Raw genomic sequence first — 19,167 nt, 5'->3', positions numbered from 1 at the left:
GTGGGGAGGGGGGAAACTGAGGAGGAGAGTGGGGGGGGGGAGGAGGAGAGAAGGCGGCGTGTGACAGATGCACTCCTCTGACAGCTCCCCGGCTAGTGGCTCCCTGCCATTGGCTCAGTGCAGCGGAGCGGCAAGGCTGCGCGCTATAATAGCACCATGCCTGTGCGAGGCAGCAGCTCAGACTCCTTCGGCAAAGCCAGAGAGATGCTAAAGCTGCTCCTCCTCTCTCTCCTCCTCCTCCAGCAGCAGCTCTGAGGGGAAGGGGGGGGGGGAAGACCGTGGTCAATGCCTGCTGGCTCCGGCCATTGCTAAGCTCGCCTGCTTGCTGTGTCTCTGTCCGTCTCGCTCTTTCTTCCCCACCCTGCGGAAAGGGAGAGCCGGGCTGCCGCTACTTCCACCGCCTGAGCTGGAGCGAGCAGCCGGAGGGAGCGCGGTGTGCATGCCTCTGGTGCGCGCGCCTTGTGTGTGCTCCGGGCTCGCTTCCCCCCGGGTTTCCCCACCCACTCCCGCCGCCACCCCATCGCCGCTTCCTCGCACCGCCACCCTACCCGCGCGCGCACATACATACGCGCGCGCGCACACAGCCTTGCTTTCCGGCTGATCGGGCACCCTCGGGGTGCATGGAAGCAGCGGCGGCAGCAGCCCACGAGGCGGCTGCCCCATGGAGTGTTATTACATTGTCATCAGCTCCGCGCACCTCAGCAATGGGCACTTTCGCAACATCAAGGGAGTTTTCCGAGGTCCTCTCAGCAAGAACGGCAACAAAACTCTGGTAAGGAGCCTTCCTCTCCACCCGCCCGCCCCCTCTCCTCTTCCTCGCTCGCTCCATTATGTGTTGATGCCTCGCTTGGGTTAACTCTGGGTTCAGCACCGCAGCGTCCTGGACAGCTCCGAGCGGCGCGCTCCAGGGAAGGTTCTCTGTCGGTTTGGTGGAGATAGATTTGCTAAAGGATAGGAAAAACGATTACCTTGTGTTCAGTCTCCCCTGCTTTCTTGTCGGTTTACTTCTGGGTCTTCCTGGACAGGGCTCTCCAACGTGCTCGTTATGTGATGGGACCTGGTTTACCGTAACCCCCAGTGGAAGGGGCACAGATGCTCTTGCTTATTGGTCGAAGCAGTGGTTAGTTCGAGTCCTTCTTCTCTTGGAGGGCAGAGTGTTTAAAACAAGCTGTGCAGTTATCTGGTAGAGGTTACGACTCCAGAGGAAGTGGAATCCCTCTTATGTCTAGCTCTGGTTCAGCTTTGTTTAATACGAAAGAGGGTGTGAGGGTCTTCAGAAAGTGAAGGGAAAGGCAGATGGAGGCTCAAACTATTGAGTTTTTCATTAGGAGGTTGTTGAAGAACGATAGTAGTTCGGAGCATCCCCCTGTTGATAAGAAGGGGATGTAAATCAACTTATAGTACAATCCTATGCATGTCTACTCTGAAGTTGGCCCCACTGCTTTCAATGTACCTTACTCCCAGATAGTGTATCTAGGATTACAGTCTTGCACACCTGTTCTCATTTGACTTCCAAGTGCTTAAGAAGGCACTCCTATACCTTCTCCCTCAGGAGTAAGCTTCTTTTGCACATAAGGTTGATGCTGACTAACTGCCCATGGGGTGGCTTGAGTTGAGAATGCACTAAAGGCACACCTACCTCAATGATATATTGGTATATTCAGGTTGCCAGCCAAATTACATTAGGTGGGGTGTTTGGCTGGCAACTCTTCTGTTAAATCTGTTGACGAACACATGCTTGTTTTGACTTGAGAGTGATCACATTTGTTGTGTCTGTGTTTGAAATTGTTGACGCTGGAAGAAATTGTTTTCTGAAGAAGTTCAGCTTCTTCATATGACAAATGAGATGCAGGAAGGCTACCCACTGTGGACCTGTCACCATGTGCAAGAGAGCCCTGAAAAAGTTCTATAGTACTGGATCCAGCTTTGGAGAGAGGAACGCTGTTTTCTCACTAGTGCTTATTGAAACTTTTCTATAGCAACAATGCAGCAGGAATTCAGCACATGTCCCTTGTGTGGAAGAGTTGCTTCCTATGCTTGCTAAAGATGGTTACCTTGTGATTTCTCTGTAAATATAGTGACTGAGCAAAGTTTGAGGCAAGTCCTAAAATAAATTACACTAAATAGAAAATGACACTGGTTTAGGAAACATTGGCGCTCTCTTCTATGGTTATCACTGGAAGCACCTTGTTAAATTCATTCATGTTTCATCAAGCAGGGACACACAGAGATCCCTATGAAATAATAATGGAAGATGGTATGAATTATGCCAAGTTGGGTGCTGTTCTCTTTAAGGAGCAATAAGGCAAGAATGATTCATTGATGAAATTAGCAAGCAGCCCACAAGCATTTCTATCCATGTTGGTTAAACTGTGTCAAAATCTTATTACCTTCATTGTTCACTAGCCTGAGCTTTCATTGCTATGATTGGTTTGTGTATACAGAATTTTCTCTGTGTCTTTAACAACTGTGATCCTAAATACAATTCCTTGGAAGCAAGTGCCCATATTGTCAATGGAATGTACTTCCAAGCAGGTGAAATGGGTTCCTATCTCAAATATCTATAGGTAAATTTGTTACCAATGGCAAGGGAAGATTTGCTGCAATATTTCAGATGCCTGGAACAAAGTTAATGTTACACCTTGTGGAGGATCGCAGCTCAAGTTGATGCACTTCTGTAAAGTTCTGTTTGGTGACAAGTGGCACTTTGAAATGTCATGTTGATCACATTCCAAAAAATATATATGTCAAATGCCTTTTGTCATGTACCACTAATACATCTGAAAGTTCAATTATCTGCTTATTATTCGGCATGATTGGGAGCAAATCTTAAGATATTTTCTTACGTACCACATTCTCATGTAGAAAAGTCCTAAATGTCACCAATCTCTGAGTACTGACATAATTTGTTTTGCCTTGAAGTTATTTTGGCATGTGGCAAAATTGGCCTTTGCCGCAAATCTAATTCAGTTTCGGTATTTGGGGAGAGTTTTTTGTTGTTGTTTTTAAAAAGTTAATTTAATGAAAGTGATACAGAAGATTTCCTGAAAGGTAATATAAGGAAAATCTTCTTATAATACAACCTAATGCTCTCAAAAATGAAATTCACTTCTTTTTGGAAGTGAATGCAAAATTATTTCACAGACCCAGTCAACCAGGATGTAAATGTACTTCTTAAATGTAATTTAAAGTGGAAAAATCTTTCAAGGGAGATATGGGGTTTTTCATAAGTAAAAAATACATAGTCTGCAATCTTGACTTTCTCTTCTTGATACATAATAGAAAGGGGCATTATGCATGAAAAAGGAACCAAATTAACAGCATAATGGACAGGAGGGGAAAGAAGTAGAGCTGGCACCCAACTGAAGACAGTGAGGTTAACTTTGTTAAAGAATGAAATTAAGTTGCATGATTTTACATATTAGGACAAATGGAAAAAGCTATTCATTTTTGTTTTTAGATCATGGATGGGAAGGGGGAAAGTGTTGCTATCCAGGTGTTCCTGGACTACAACTCTTGTATTCCTTTAGCATTGACCATGTGGGCTGGAGCTGATGGGAATTGGAGCCTTATAATATCTGGAGGGCTGCAGCTTCCCCATCACTGTCCAAGCAGGCACCACCTTAGAAGATGTGTTCCATGCAAGAAGGCATCATCTAAGTTAGTGCTTACCACCCACAGTTTTTCTGTCAGAATTTTTATTTTAAAAGGGTTTCCTGATTTATTAGTATTTAAAACTTTTAATAGATTAAGCAGTGCCCCCAGGTTAATGTAACTGCTGAACTAAAAGTTGTAATCTATGGTGAAATATATACAATTCAGTTGTCCCCAAAGTAGCAAGTCCATTGTGATCTGTGCTCACACCCCAAATCCAGCTGTTGTCAAAAGTCTTTGCTAGTTGTAGAGTGTGGTAAAAAGCAACCATTTCTTCAGAGTTCATGGAATAACTTCAGTGCTGTTTATTAAGTCTTTGATTGACGGTTGACTTTGTCCTGAAGAAATGTAGATATATCATTCCACCAAAAAATTGTGTGCATCTCTTTCTCTCTCTCTCTGTGTGTGAAATGAATATACATATATATGCACACACATGACTGAAGCTAAAATGAACTTCTACCAAAAGCTTTTTGTGACATCAACACTGTATAATCAACTTTAGTGCAGGAGACCCACGTTGTTTTGTCGGCAAGGAAGTGCATACATTCCCAGGGAACATCAGATATAGAAAAACCCATAAGACTGGTTAAATGAGCAATTTATGATTTTAGATGTAATGAAAGGGCCCTGGTTATTTCAGCTTTCAAAGGAGTTTATTTTATTGCATTTGTGCAATTTCTCCATTGGCCAAGAGGGGCCACTGCTGAGCAGTTTATCCCCCTCTCTTACGCTCTCATCTCTTTCTCCTCTGAACTAACTTTGCTGTGTGGTTGTGGTCTTAAGAATGAGGACAGTAGATGTTAATCCCACTCCTGATCTAGTGAGCAAAGAAGCACAAATCTGAGGATTTATTGCTCTTTCTCAAATTTCTAGTTGGGGGTGGAAGGGGTGATGGTGCCTTAGGTCTTTTTTTCGCTTGCTTCACTGCTTGTGAGTGACTTGAAAGAGATGATTGTGAAAGGGCAGCTACATGGTGTTAAATAGAGGAAATGAAGAGCCTCCATTCATATCGGTTCCGTAGTAGGAAAGTGTGACACCCCAGCACCCTCACATTCATGGTCAAGTAAATCAATAAAAATAACTGAGTTTCTGCTCCCTGCTAACATAAACCCTAGCTATGCCCATGATCACATCATTTTCATTTCTACTATGAGACGGAGGGAAATATTTCGCCGTGACGAGGATGCAAAAGGAAACTGAAGAACAAAGAAGTTGGGGGACAGGGAAGGAGACCACAAGAGCTGTGAGACTGGAAAATGGCTATGGATCAAGAAAACCATGAGTGAACATTGTAGTGAATGTAAAGGTTGGATAAGATGCTGTAAGCCCAGGATGGAAATTTGTGGTCCTCCATATATTGTTGGACTCCAACTCCCATCAGCCTTTGCCAGTATAGTTAGCAGTCAGGAATGATGGGAGCTGTAGTTCACTACTAAGTGGGGGGCCACAGGTTCCTTGCCTCTGCGGTAAATGGGTGTAATTGATGTTCAGAAGGAGCACGGAAATGAACTCAAGCTTTGATGCTGTGTGTCGCTGTATGCTGTAATTAAAATTATGTAGTGAAAATTGAGGTCCTGTAAATGTTTCCCTGGGAATAAGTACAATGAAGCTCAACAGGACCTATTTCCAAGTAGATAAAGGTAAAGGACCCCAGTTAAGTCCAATCAAAGGCAACTATGCTGTGCAGCGCTCATCTCGCTTCAGGCCGAGGGAGCCAGCGTTTTTCCACAGACAGCTTTCTGTGTCATGTGGCCAGCATGATTAAGCTGCTTCTAGCGCAACAGGACACTGTGACGGAAGCCAGAGCACACAGAAATGCCGCTTACCTTCCCGTTGCAATGGTACCTATTTATCTACTTGCACTGGTGTGCTTTCGAACTGCTAGGTTGGCAGAAGCTGGGACAGAGCAATGGGAGCTCACCCCGTCATGGGGATTCAAATCGCCGACCTTCCGATCGGCAAGCCCAAAAGGCTCAGTGGTTTAGACCACAGCGCCACCCGCTTCCACTTTCCAAGTAGCTATGCATATGATTGCACTGTAAGTATGTAGAGAATTCACAATAAAGTTGCAAAGGATGTGTATTACAAAGAAATGATGGTTCTAGATTCAGGTAGGTAGCTGTGTTGGTCTGACGCAGTAGAAATATATATATATATATATATATATATATATATATATATATGTCCAGTAGCACCTTAGAGACCAACTAAGTTTGTTTGTGGTATGCACACTTCTTCAGATACACGAAAGCTCATACCAAGAACAAATTTAGTTGGTCTCTAAGGTGCTACTGGACAATTTTTTATTTATTTTTTATTTTTATGTATTTCTAAAGAAATTATGGTGGGATTTAGTTGGAATTGTATTAGAAAGATTCCTTTCCATGACAGGACTTTATTTAATTTAACTGCAAAGTAGCAAAATAATTAGAATGAAATAAATTTTGAGCACAGAAGAATTGTTCGCATTAGCCCAACAACAGCTGGACAAAACATACCAACTGTTTCAAAACTCTCACATGCAACATGAAGACAAGAAGCAACGATATAGCAGGTCAGACTATTCTGCCCAGTGCTGTTATTCAGGCTAACAGTGTCTCTCCAGCATCTCAGAATCCTGTCATCCTGCTTTTTTCTTCTTCTGGGGGTACTCAAGGGTATGCAGTACCAACAACTGTCCCCCCCCCAAAAAAACCCTTAAAAGTGTGGCACTTACTGTAATGACTTTATGGAGAATACCAGACCTTTTCCTCTCATTTTTAAAAAAATAATAATCACTTGTATCATCTGACACCTGATCATTTTAATTGAAGATGCTAGAGATTGTACCTTGGACCTTCTGCATGCAAAGATCTGCTCTGCCACTGCATAATAATCCCTTGCCAAAAATAGTGTGTTATAAGTACAGGAAAAGCCCAGCCTATAGGAGCAGTTAATCAATGGAAGAAAATATCTGGAAAGGAAGTGGAATTTCTTTTAGAGGGAGCTTTCAAAGAAATGAAAGTAGGGCTGTACTTAGACACACACACACCCCCCGCTCTCCATTGCAGTGCCAGTATTCCATTTTAACTTCTGCAACGCAATTCAACTCTTTGTTTATTGTTTACATTTTATACTACTTACTATAAAGAAATTCTTGAAGTGATTCATGTCATAAAGATGGTACTTTTAAAACCATTTCAAAAAGCAGAAAGATCAAGAACTAAAGGACTATAGAATCCAGGGTTAACGATCAAGATTCACAGGCAAAGGGGCATGTTTTTAATAATAATAATAATAATAATAATAATAATAATAATAATTAATAATAATTTGTTTATTTTATTCTGCCCATCTGGCTGGGTTTCCCCAGCTACTCTGGGTGACTCCCAATAGAATATTAAAAACACGATAAAACATCAGACATAAACAGGGCTGCCTTCAGATGTTTTCTAAAAGTCAGGTAGTTGTTTATTTCCTTGACATCTGATGGGAGGGCATTCCACAGGGCAGGTGTCACTATTGAGAAAGCCCTCTGCCTGCTTCCCTGTAACCCTGTATAGGAAGAACACTTCTATGTTGAGGTTTCCTGAATAACAGGAAGGGGAGAGCATTCCACAGGGTAGGGACTATCTCAGAGACAGCCTGCTTCTAAGTTGCCATCAAAGAACAATTTGCAGGTTCCGGCAAAACCCACGAAGCCTCCCTTGAATATCTTCATGATCGAACAGTTTATTTTTTTTTTTAAAGAAATTTATTGGGTTTTACAATAGAAATGAACATAATAAACAATGTAACATATATCTTAACATAATTTCACATTTTCTTTGGACTTCCTCACATCTCCCGCTCCCACTTTCATTGTTATAACATTTTGTCAGCAATTTATTATCTTATTTACATTCTTATATCCCTTCTATGTTTCATAATCTTCTAGTTCTCAAAAAGAGTTATATTTTCACAATCTTACTTATTTTCTTAAAATCATCTAAATTTAGTGGTGCTCAGTTATTTTGATCTAGCATCTTGTTTAGCATTCACTCAAGTTACAATATTTTTGTAAATAATTCTTAAATTTCTTCCAATCCTCCTCAGTCCTCTCTTCTCCCAGGTCACGAATTCTGCCGGTCATCTCAGCCAGTTCCATGTAGTCTATCAGTTGCATCTGCCATTCTTCCAGTGTGGGTAGATCTTGAGTTTTCCAGTGCTTTGCGAGAAGTATCCTTGCTGCTGTTGTTGCATACATAAAAAATGTCTGGTCCTTCTTTACCACCCCTTGGCCGACAATACCCAAAAGGAAGGCCTCTGGTTTCTTAGTGAAGGTATATTTAAATACCTTTTTCAGTTCATTATAAATCATTTCCCAGAACGCCTTCACTTTAGGGCAAGTCCACCAGAGGTGGAAGAACGTTCCCTCACACTCTTTACATTTCCAACACTTATTGTCAGTCAGGTGGTAAATTTTTGCAAGTTTGACTGGGGTCATATACCATCTATAAATCATTTTCATTACATTTTCTTTCAAAGCGTTACATGCAGTAAATTTCAATCCAGTACTCCACAACCTTTCCCAGTCCTCAAACATGATATTATACCCAATGTCCTGTGCCCACCTTATCATAGCCGATTTAACCGTTTCATCTTGTGTATTCCATTTTAACAGCAAGTTATACATCCTTGAAAGTACCTTGGTCTTTGGTTCTAACAATTCTGTTTCTAGTTTCGATTTCTCCACCTGGAACCCTAGTTTCTTGTCATTTTTAAAAACTTCTTTAATCTGAGCGTAATGTAACCAGTCTCGCACTTTATCCTTCATTTTCTCCAAACTCTGCAATTTCCAGTTGTCTCCATCTTTTTCTAGTATTTCCCAATATTTTGGCCATTTAGCCTCCATATTGGGTCTTTTTCGGGCCTTAGCTTCCAAAGGTGAAAGCCACCTTGGGGTTTTATTTTCCAGCAAGTCTTTATATTTTGTCCAGACATTAAACAGTGATTTTCTGACAATATGGTTCTTAAAGGCCTTATTTGCTTTAACCTTGTCATACCATAAATATGCATGCCATCCAAAAGCATTGTTAAACCCTTCCAAATCTAACACATCAGTGTCTTCAAGAAGTAGCCAGTCTTTTAGCCAGCAGAACGCTGCGGCTTCATAATACAACTTTAAGTCTGGCAGGGCAAAGCCCCCTCTTTGTTTTGCACATGATCGAACAGTTTATACAGGGGAAGGATGTTTTCCAGGTAACCTAAACTGCTGAGGGCTTTGTTTACTGAGTACCCAGGCAGCTGCATATGGAACCAGCTGTAGCTTCTGGATCAGATTCAAGGGGAGCCCTACACATTACCATAATCCAGTCATGAGGTCATCTAATCATGAGGTCATCAGTGCATGAATCACAGTGGCTGACCTATTCCTGCTTGCTGTTCTGGAGCAGGTCTTAGCTGGTGTACCAGCCACAGCTGGTAGTAGACACTTGTCCCCACAGAAGCTTCTTGAGCCTCTCATGACAATGACTCATCCAGGGTCTAAATGACAGAAACTGATCCTGCAAAGAATAAGGCAATACATTGGACACCACAGGCAGTATCCAACTAACTTGTTCTATCAGTGTAAGCATTTGCATGTTGGAACTACCCCCTATCTCTTCCCTGCTGCATATCCCCTAAATCTGTTCTGGGGATTTGTGCAACCCTCTGGAATAGATCTGGGGAGGGTGCAGGGCAGGGAGGGGAGAGGGAAAGGTCAGTTGCACAAGCAGGAGTACTTGCACTGACAGAATGAGTTAGTTGGAAACCGCCTCACGTCTGATACTATACTAACCTGAGCAATTTTATCCTTGAATTTTATATAAAAGTGGTCTCAGCAGACCTCTGACAGTTCCAACATGCAATTCACTGAGCTAAACATTATTTAGGGCAAAATCTCACTGTTTAGTGTGTTCCTTTATATTCAACGAGACTAGAAAAGGTGATGGTGATATTTGAAATTTCTTTTGGAGGAGGAATGCTTGCCTGGCACTTTGGTTACATATCTTTAGGGATCAGGCAAAAATGTTTCTTAATCAGGCCTTTGACTGATCAAGATTCTATGGCTTTTTAAATGTGTCTGTAGGAAGGTGGTTATTGGCTTGTTTTTTATTTTATTATGTATTTTGGGTTCTCATTTTGCATTTTTATGTTGTGAGCTGCCTGTGATATTCAGATGAAGGTGGTATACAAACTGAAATGGTGGTGGTGGTGGTGATGATATTGTATCTGCCCTCAGTCTACTAGGCATTCTTAAATAGAACACACTACAAAAAGCCCCAGGCATAACAATAAGCCTATTGTTTAAGATGGGGTTGCCAACTGGTGACCCACAAGCCAAATTTAGGCCCCAAAGTGTTGTGATCTGATGTCCCTGCAAGTGTTGATCTAGGGGTAGTAAATGTTTTGCTCATGCTTTCACGTATATGAAAAAGAAACAATGGGCTGCCATGCCTATTTTGGTTGAACACTACTGTCTCTCAGTTTTGCGCTCACTCTTGAAGATTAAAGGTTCAAAGCAGATTTGTTTCTCAAGGACATCACCTGCTATTTATTATCTTGCAGTGCCTGAGTAAATGAGCCCCCATGCTTGTAAAGTCCTTGCTACAAAATGATGTTGGCTTGATTATTGAACCAAGTTTGTTGCTGTGTTTAAAGTTTAAGGTTCATAGTGTATTTATGAAGTGTGCTGTGCTTCTGTCAGCATGCAGCTGGTTCCCGAAATCATCATCATCTTCTTCTTCTTCTTCTTCTTCTTCTATAGTCATTTAGTCATGTCCGACTCTTCGTGACCCCATGGACCAGAGCATGCCAGGCACTCCTGTCTTCCACTGCCTCCCGCAGTTTGGTCAAACTCATGCTGGTAGCTTCAAGAACACCGTCCAACCATCTCATCCTCTGTCGTTCCCTTCTCCTTGTGCTATCCATCTTTCCCAACATCTTTTCCAGGGAGTCTTCTCTTCTCATGAGGTGGCCAAAGTATTGGAGCCTCAGCTTCAGGATCTGTCCTTCCAGTGAGCACTCAGGGCTGATTTCTTTAAGAATGGATATGTTTGATCTTCTTGCAGTCCATGGGACACTCAAGAGTCTCCTCCAGCACCATAAGTCATTAAATTCACCTCTCTTCTGTTATGGTCTAAGTCACATACAATCCATGCCCTAGAGGCTGAACCCTCCAGCAATGATTCTGTGCCTTTTCTCATGACTGCATAGACAGACGATCCCCCTACAAACTTCTTGTGGGCCCACAGTTTACAATTTTTCATCTGCTGTATATACAAAAGAGATGGCATCAGTGCTTCAATATTGTCATTGCTGGATATTTTCAGATAAATTTGCAGAAAGGAATCCTCATCAGTGCTCTCACCACTGAGGGCAGAGTGAGGTTGATGAGGCAGTGCCCCCCCCCCCATTTGTCCTGATGCGACTGTCTCCATTGGTCTCCACAAGCGTCCGAAATGCAGTTCATTCAGACGGGGTCCTATCCAAATCCTATCAAACCTTTGCATTAGCATCTGACATTAAAAGAAGTCATGTAAATGCAAAATATAGATTTCCAGGCATCCTGAATAAATGACAGTTGCCACAGACCAATTTGCTGCTGATAGAAGAGCACCTCAGGCAACCGCTAAGGTTGGATTGAAGAAACTGTTGTACATATTGCTTTTCAGTATCTGTTGGAGGTGGAAATGAAAACCTTATGGTGTGTCGGCATATGTTGTTGGCAGCGCAGTAGGTAGCATAGAAAGGGGAAGAAATGTAGAAAGCTTCTGCGGTGACTGGTTATTTCTTAGCTGTTAACGGTTTTTGTGCTCTTGATAGGTTCAGCTGGTAAAAAAATTCAGTCCTACAAAAAAAGGGAGATACTATTTCAGAGGTATGTGTTATAGAATAAATATCCTTTTTAGTATACTGGTTCTGTGAAAAGCTTGGTTTAAAAGGACAGGAAGCCTCAGAAAGCCAAACTCCCAGGGAAACAGCAAGTATCCCCTTCCCCAGAACAAGTAAAACAAAGCTTGTGATAATCCTGAGGGCCACAATCCTGTGCCTTCTGGTAATAATAATAATAATAATAATAATAATAATAATAATAATAAATTATTTTATTTATACCCCCCCCCCAGCAAAAACCGGGCTCAGGGCAGCTAACAAACAATAAAAAACAAGTTGATTGAAATGCAACTTAAAAAACAAGATTAAAATACATTAAAACATTAAAATGCAGCCTCATCACAGGAGGAGAAAGAAAAAAGAAAGAGGGGGAGGGAATCAAATTGACTCCAAGCCAAAGGCCAGGCAAAACAACTCTATCTTACAGGCCCTGCAGAAAGAAATCAGATCCTGCAGGGCCCTGGTCTGATGAGACAGAGCGTTCCACCAGGCCGGAGCCAGTGTTGAAAAGGCCCTGGCTCTGGTTGAGGCTAATCTAACTTCCTTAAGTAAGTAAGACAACTACTGGTAATCTCAGTGGGCCCTGCTTCTGAGTCAACCTGCCTAGGACTGGACTGTGCAAGCAGTTGATCTTCCTAAATTTCAAGAGCAGATTTTTAAAGATTGTTTCAGGCTTTGCCCATCAAAATTATTCACTGAGGGAAAACCTTTTCACAAAAGTCTAGCTTTGTCCTAATAAACTTGTTCAGTAGTGCTATAGTATTGTTTTTATTATTAATATTGAAAAATGGTGCTTCCTTGTCTTTTCATAAGATGCACAATTTAAGAAAAAAAGTAAAAAGAAATCAACAGATAAACAAGAGGGGGAAGCAACGGCAGATCCTTAAAAGCAAAAGGGGACCGGGGCAGGGGGACACTGAGAGAGTTTGCCAGTCACTTACAGGCATTAAGATAGGATCCCAAAACAACACATTGGTTGAGATACTCCAGTCTAGCTAGGAAGAGGCTTCCATTTGTGTATTCCTAGCTAGATGGGGGTACACTTGCAGTCCAATTGCAGAAATGAGTTGTGTTCATGCAGTCCTTGTCTTTGGTCCAACGGTCAGTGCTTCCAATTGTTTGCTCAGGTGGGGGAGCAGAGAAGGATGGACTTAGTCTTCCTTTTCCTGTCAATCAAGACACAGACTGGTGGAATGCTAAGCCTTTTGGAAAGGGGTTTTTGCATGGAATTTCAGTATTGTGGACTTGGAGAGGGAGCTGAAGGGCTGAATTGATGGCTAGAGTGAGGTTTAAATCTTAGCCAGTTATTTGATACATGCATATAGACATTCCAATAAGCATCTTTGACTTTGCTTCCATGATAGTTTCATGGTATAACTAGGACTTACCCACCCAAAACTTTTATTAGCCCATTTTTCAAACCAGTAAATAAATCCAGCTCTAGCATACTAATTTCCAAACTTGTTTCCATTTTTTTTAAACCCTTAAGAAAGATATGGTTCTTCTGTTACCACTTGTCCATCTGTCCATATTCCATGTTACATTTGACATTTAACTAAAAAGGAAGGCACTCAACAGGCACTTATTTTCTTATTCTTTTCACCCCCTTGGTTTTAATTGGTAGCAAATCCCAATGTCATTGGAGTGGTTCTGAAAATGCTGAGGGTCAAGGTCAGAAAGTTGAGTGACTTCTGTAGAAAGTGTCTAATTAAGGAAAAATAAAAATCAACAGAATACTTTCCAGAGTTTAGAAACACATAGAAAAGTGTTCTCAAGTGTGCCATGACTACAAAATCTACCATAGCCACATTGGCTGGAATAACATGGGTGCATGCATGGCAACCTATTTGGCACACACTTCAGGAAATGTAAAAATAGAACCCAAACTGAGAAGTGAGATTGTGCAATGGATGGAATCCAGATGAGAAGGACCAGGTCCTGGCATCCTTGGACAGCTGTCAGGGCCCATTGCCCAAGACCTTCCTACATCTTTGTTTTCCTAGGCCTGGCACTCTTAGCAGTGGCAAGATCTAGCTGTGCTGTCAATGTCCCACAATGCCACTGACCTTGCATTGCTTTGGGAATAATAACATGGCTAGGTAGAAGCAGCTGCCCAGGACTGCCTGATTTGTTATCAACCACAGTTAGGTAAGCCTGCCAGGTCTGCTGGCAAAGGAAAGAGCCCACCAGAGGACACAGTGCCCAGAGCTCCCTGAGAGGTGGACTAAATGGAAGCACTGGGCTGATAGGTGCCATCTTCTCAAGATGATTGAGGGGACCCAATGCGACATCCTGATGTTGCGCGTGCGACATCGCATGAAGCCAGAGGGTGGAGCTGAATGCCTTCTGAACATTGAGGGGGTCTGGCCTCCTAAAAAAAAACTTTGGGGCCTCCGAAAGTGCCTCAGCCCCTAGAGGCTGATGCCTATGATTGGGCTTAAGGGATAAGGTATATTTTTGGAAGGTAGAAACTCTAGCTTGCAGTTGAACTAGAACAAAACACATCTTACTAGATTCAAGGAATTCCAGGAGTGGGAGCTTTTCTGTCATTTCCAGCCTTTCTAAACTTTCACATACTCATTCCTTAGTAACTGATTTCATTGCTGCAGAGGTTGGATCTAATTAATCCAGCCTTGAAATTTATAATCTTAAATCATGCAGGATTTCTCACCAGGTTTTTAATCTCGGGAAGGGTTGACAACCTATATATGAAGGGATACCTGTCTGGGTAGATAAATCAAGTAGTCAGAAGCTACAGGTGAGTTGATTTGCAGAGTATTCATAGCAGCGTCCTTCAAAATTGCTAGCAGTGTTTGAAGGGATTTACTGTCACTACCCACGTGACACGTTTAACACTTCAGCAGGTGAACTGACCTTTAAATATGATCCTTCTCAAAGAAGTAGTGACAGAATAAAGTCTGCTAACTGAAGCTCTGACTACATTTAGGCCAGCTCTGCAGACTTCAATAAGAGTACTGTGGTTTTAAAACAATTAAGGATCTGGGTATTTTTTTAAGGATATTTTGTTCCCTTTATAAACACATCCTACTCAGCAGAATGTCCATACTAAAAAAGAATTCCTTTTACTTTCCCATGTCTCATTTGTCCACACAGACAGTCTGATAGACTACAGTGATACACGAGATTTTATTTATTGTATATGGACAACAATCACATGGCTTGTATAATAAATTTAAATGTCTGTCAGTGAGGGCAAATGAGGTCAAGGACAGTGAATGCAAAGAAGAAGAACTAGCAACTAGAGGAATAAGAGGATTGCACACAATGTGCCCCCCGCCCCCGCCATGAGAGGTTTATTTCCTTTACCCCCAGCAATTTGTTCAGCCACACTGAGTCTACCAATTTACAAAGTGGATTATATTCAGTACAATTAGAGTACCAAGTAACTATTTTTCATGGTATTACTAATGGGCCATACTGTCTGTTGGAGATGAAACAGCAGGGATCATTCTGTTTGTAACTGAAGGGTTAATTCTGTTAGTGTTAAAGTCAAATAGGCAGAGTGGCATGATCTTCACTTACGTATGTAACACAGACACTGATTAGCTGTGCAGTTCTGAAGGAGTTTTTCCACCCTGCTATGTAAAAGGCTTGATTAAGAAAGACAACGTCTCTGTTCCTTTCTCCTCAAAGCATACATTGTTTGCTCAATTTATGCTCAGTAAAGTGCTATCGGGATCCCCCTCCCCCTGCTCTGGATTCCATCTGTTTTATTTAAGTGACTTTGCTAACACTGTCATGTACCACTTACAGCAGCTTTAATGAAAAAATGTTGTCGGTGGTGGAAGGGTTGTGCTCCCAATATTCTCTCCTCCCACCCCCCAGCTTGGAAAACCAGTTTAAATGAAAAATAGGTAATGTTGCAATATGGAAAGATATTGCATCGCTGAAAACATGTTGCTAAGCCATGCATGTTTTATACATGTCTCACATTTCAGTTGGGTGCCTTTGTTCTTTCTTTAAAGCAGGCATTCTCTTAGTTCCTTAAATCAAAAACGGCAATTGCCATGTATACATCAAATTTGTTACAGCTAATGATTGGCTGATCAGGAGGGTGCGCCAGGCTGCTTTCCAGGAATCACTTGCTTCATAATGGAAAGTGTAACCTCTCTCTCCCTCAACATCTGAGAGACTGCAATATAAAGTGTCACCCTACAGTTTCATTTTCTCCAGTATTGGTTAGATTTGCACCCTGCCTTTCTAAGACTTATGACCCACTCAAGGTGACTTACGCAGAATTAAAATCACAACCATAGCAAAACATCTATTATATATAAAGACAGAGGCGACAGATAGAAACAGTCCTTAGCAGAGACACTTATCTAAGGTGGCACAGTGAAGGAAAATGGCAGTATCAGCCCTTGCTGGCAAACGTTTTCCAAGAACTAGAGTAAAGATGTTTCCCAGACCCTTCTACCCAGTTTGGGTAAACTGTGACCCTCCCATATGATAGGTTTGCCATATTTCAAAAAGAGAATATCCAGGCATGGACTGCCATACATCCAGATTTTCCTGGACATTTCAGCGATTTCCACCCGGATGCTGTTTAAGAGGGCCAAATACCAACTACGTCTGGGAAATTGTGGGCGTATTTGGAGTCCAAAACCAACAGGAGAGTCACAGATTGGCTGCCCTCTGCTTTAAATGGACATGCTAATGGTCGACTGCATGGGTTCTACTACTGAACTGTGAGCCCTTCTCTTAGCATCACATTTCCTTATTCTTGGATTCAGTTCACAGTGTCAAGTGTGAGTCAGGCTATGCACAGGTACAGTGGTGGTGATGCACAATGATGGCAGGTGGGGAGGATGCTGCATCCATTGTGTTCTGTGGAAGCACAAGAGCAAGGCCTAGAAAAGATTGTTCTCTGGCACAAATCTTGGAGAGGCTAGATTGTTTGGGGATATATAAGGCTAGGTCAGGCAAGACAGAACCTCTGACAGCTTCCAGGAAGTTGCTTCAACAAAGGGCTGAAGTCAGCTGAGTGCTGAAGCCTGCATTTGGCAGGCAAAAGATTCCATAGCATCTTCCATTAAAAATATTAGGTAGGCAAAGATGGGGAAGACCTCACTGAGAGCTGGTGCCAATTGGAGTAGACCAGTGTTCTTCAACCATGGGTTCAGAGATGATGATCAACTGCAAATCTCATCATTCCTTGCTTCTATCTAAACTGGTTGGGGTGATGATAATTGTAGTCCAACAACGCCTAGGGAACCAAAGTTGAAGAACACTGGAGTAGACGGTAGGGCTACATGGACAAGCCCTTGCAATAAAACTGATGAGATTTAGCCATTGATTCTATAATACGAAGTGGCTATATCGAGCTTCTGCTGGCTTCTACTCACTGCAGATAGCAAAAACTTCATTTCTCATCTATTTCCAAAGACTTTAGAATGTCTTGCCTCACTTTCACGAGTGCTAGAAACATGTTTTAACAAATACTTCCATTCTCAGAATGACCGCTCCACGCTTAAAACGGGGGGCGCCCTTTGCGTGGACGCGCGCAGCCCCTAGATCTGGAGCGGCTCCAACAGCATAGGCTTGGTTTGCCTTCCCTCAGGTGGGATACCTGGAGGTCTCTGCCTACCTCAGTCAGTTGTCCAATCCCACCTGGGGGAAGCGTTGCCAAGGAGACCAGGCCAGGTAGGGGAGGGATTACCTGCCCACACAATAGAGGGAGGATCTTACCTGGGAATCCTCACTTGGCTCCAGAGCTTCTCCCACCCTACCCACCCTCAGTTAATGTCTTATTTGCAGGTTAACTTTTCTTCACAGGTTTTGCAGATTAACTTTTCTTCACAGGTATGCGGGCGCTGCTACGTTAAGGTCGCTGTTAAAGGGCCGGAAAGGAATTTCCCTGCATTGGCAGGTTTCGCCTTTCCCGTAGCAAAACGTCCAACTTTGGTGGTATCAGGCCTTGGGCGGAATCCTTTAGTCCATCTTCCTCTTTGCAGCGGCGATACCAGGGTTCCCCATTAAAGGGGTTTCTGAAGGGAGGCTTTGACCGTACGCCGAAAGGTCATCATTGCTCTCCCCTGCGGCGGCGGCGTAACGGGGGCGGCTATCTCTGCTTGAACATATGTTCTCCAGAGCCGGCCCATCCCCCCCCCACACTGGATAACCCTGATGCTCCCTAGGTCCCCGGCTGGGGACTGGGGAGGGAGAACAGCCAATGCCTGAGCCAAGGTCTACCCACATTTGAAATTTAATAAAGTTGTGGCCAATTTAATCCCATAGCACGTTGTCATGAGTTGTTATTCCACATGACGGGGGGACCGCGCGGGATCTGGGGTCTCCGCCTGTCCACGCAATAACATTCCCCTTTGGTTACCCTATTGCACAACCCTGACTTAATGAGAACCCCCCCCCCCCTGTAAGTAAGTAAGTAAGTAAGTAAGTAAGTAAGTTCCTGTCTAGTTTGTCACTAGATTCTTTTGATATTGTTGGTTATTGATATTTCTAAAAATGGTTGTGCAAGTTTGTTATTTTCAAAGATCGTAATGCTCCCAAGTTCAGTGGTCTAGCTGTGGTTTATTTATTTTTTATTAAATTCCATGAGGTTGAGGTCTATGAATGCCTTCTGAAAATGCCATCTGTCGCTCAGGCTGTCTGTTGTCAACTCAGGCTGCATGTTGCATTTTGTCTGTCTTCCTCGACCACCATCCAAATGGCATTGGATGTGAAAATATATTTGCACAACAATGAAAATATGAGCATTACAAATATTAGCCATTAAACAGTGCAAAATATTAATGGATACTTTTAAAGCCAATATTCATAAGTGACTTATAGACCATAATACCAAGCACACATGCCGGGAATGTGTTCTGATTTCAAGAATGGATTCCTAATGTATAAGTAAGATTTCACATTTGGACACTGCTCAATTTATTTTAAGTGCTCTTACTAATAACAAATGGTGGTAGTGTAGTACATGATTAATGTAAGCAGAATCTTGGGCGGGGGGGGGGGGTGTGAGAGAGAAATACTTTTGCAGTGAAGTCCCAGAATGCAGATGAGAAGGACCATGTCCATATTCAAAATGTGCACCCCTCCTCCAAAATAAACCCACCTCTTTTCTAAAGTACTCTCTCTGATATACACTTGTGCATATACACACTCCCGCCTTCTCTTTAAACCTTTAAATGCCTCTTTGCAGAGATTTCATTCTTCCTGATCTGCAAGAAGATACATCTTTATTTACTGTATTTCTTATTTTGCTAAACAATGTCCAAATCGCCGTGACACAGTCAGATATACAGTATCATCCTCACTGCTGTCATTGCCTGTTAACTTGTAGCAAATCTATTGACTTAGTTATGCATCAGTCCCTGCTCAAAATTGCACCTCAAGGTACTGTAATAATGAGGCTGAACATGGCTTGTGCAACTAAGCTTCTATGTGCCCCTCTCTGTCCCACACCAGGTGCAGATCTGCTGAAAGAATCCCCAGTCCCATTGCTACATCAAGAGTGTCATTTTTAAAAACTGAGAGTGAAAAGTTGTGGATGCCTGCAGCTTCCCCACCAGATCTTTTATTTAAAAATCAAGCAGTGTGAAGATTTGATACATGATCTCATCTGAGGGGAATCAC

General features: G+C 42.5%; 1 protein-coding gene across 2 annotated transcripts in view; it reads left to right on the top strand.

Annotated features, from left to right (window-relative positions):
- Positions 1–208: 208 nt before the first annotated feature.
- Positions 209–19,167, top strand: part of ZNF804A (zinc finger protein 804A) — a 260,558-nt gene continuing 241,599 nt past the window's right edge. For both annotated transcript variants that reach the window (XR_013991148.1, XM_081023472.1), the window contains exon 1: positions 209–772. Coding sequence is in view for 1 of the 2 variants with exons in the window: in XM_081023472.1 (XP_080879598.1) it covers positions 662–772 (111 nt within the window). In the remaining variant the exon portion in view is untranslated. The remainder of the gene's footprint in view (positions 773–19,167) is intronic.

This window comes from Podarcis pityusensis (assembly GCF_964106645.2).
Source record: "Podarcis pityusensis genome assembly, chromosome: 1".
NCBI lineage: Eukaryota > Metazoa > Chordata > Lepidosauria > Squamata > Lacertidae > Podarcis > Podarcis pityusensis.
Note: the sequence above shows the minus strand (reverse complement) of the source record. Positions and strands in the feature narration are given on the sequence as shown.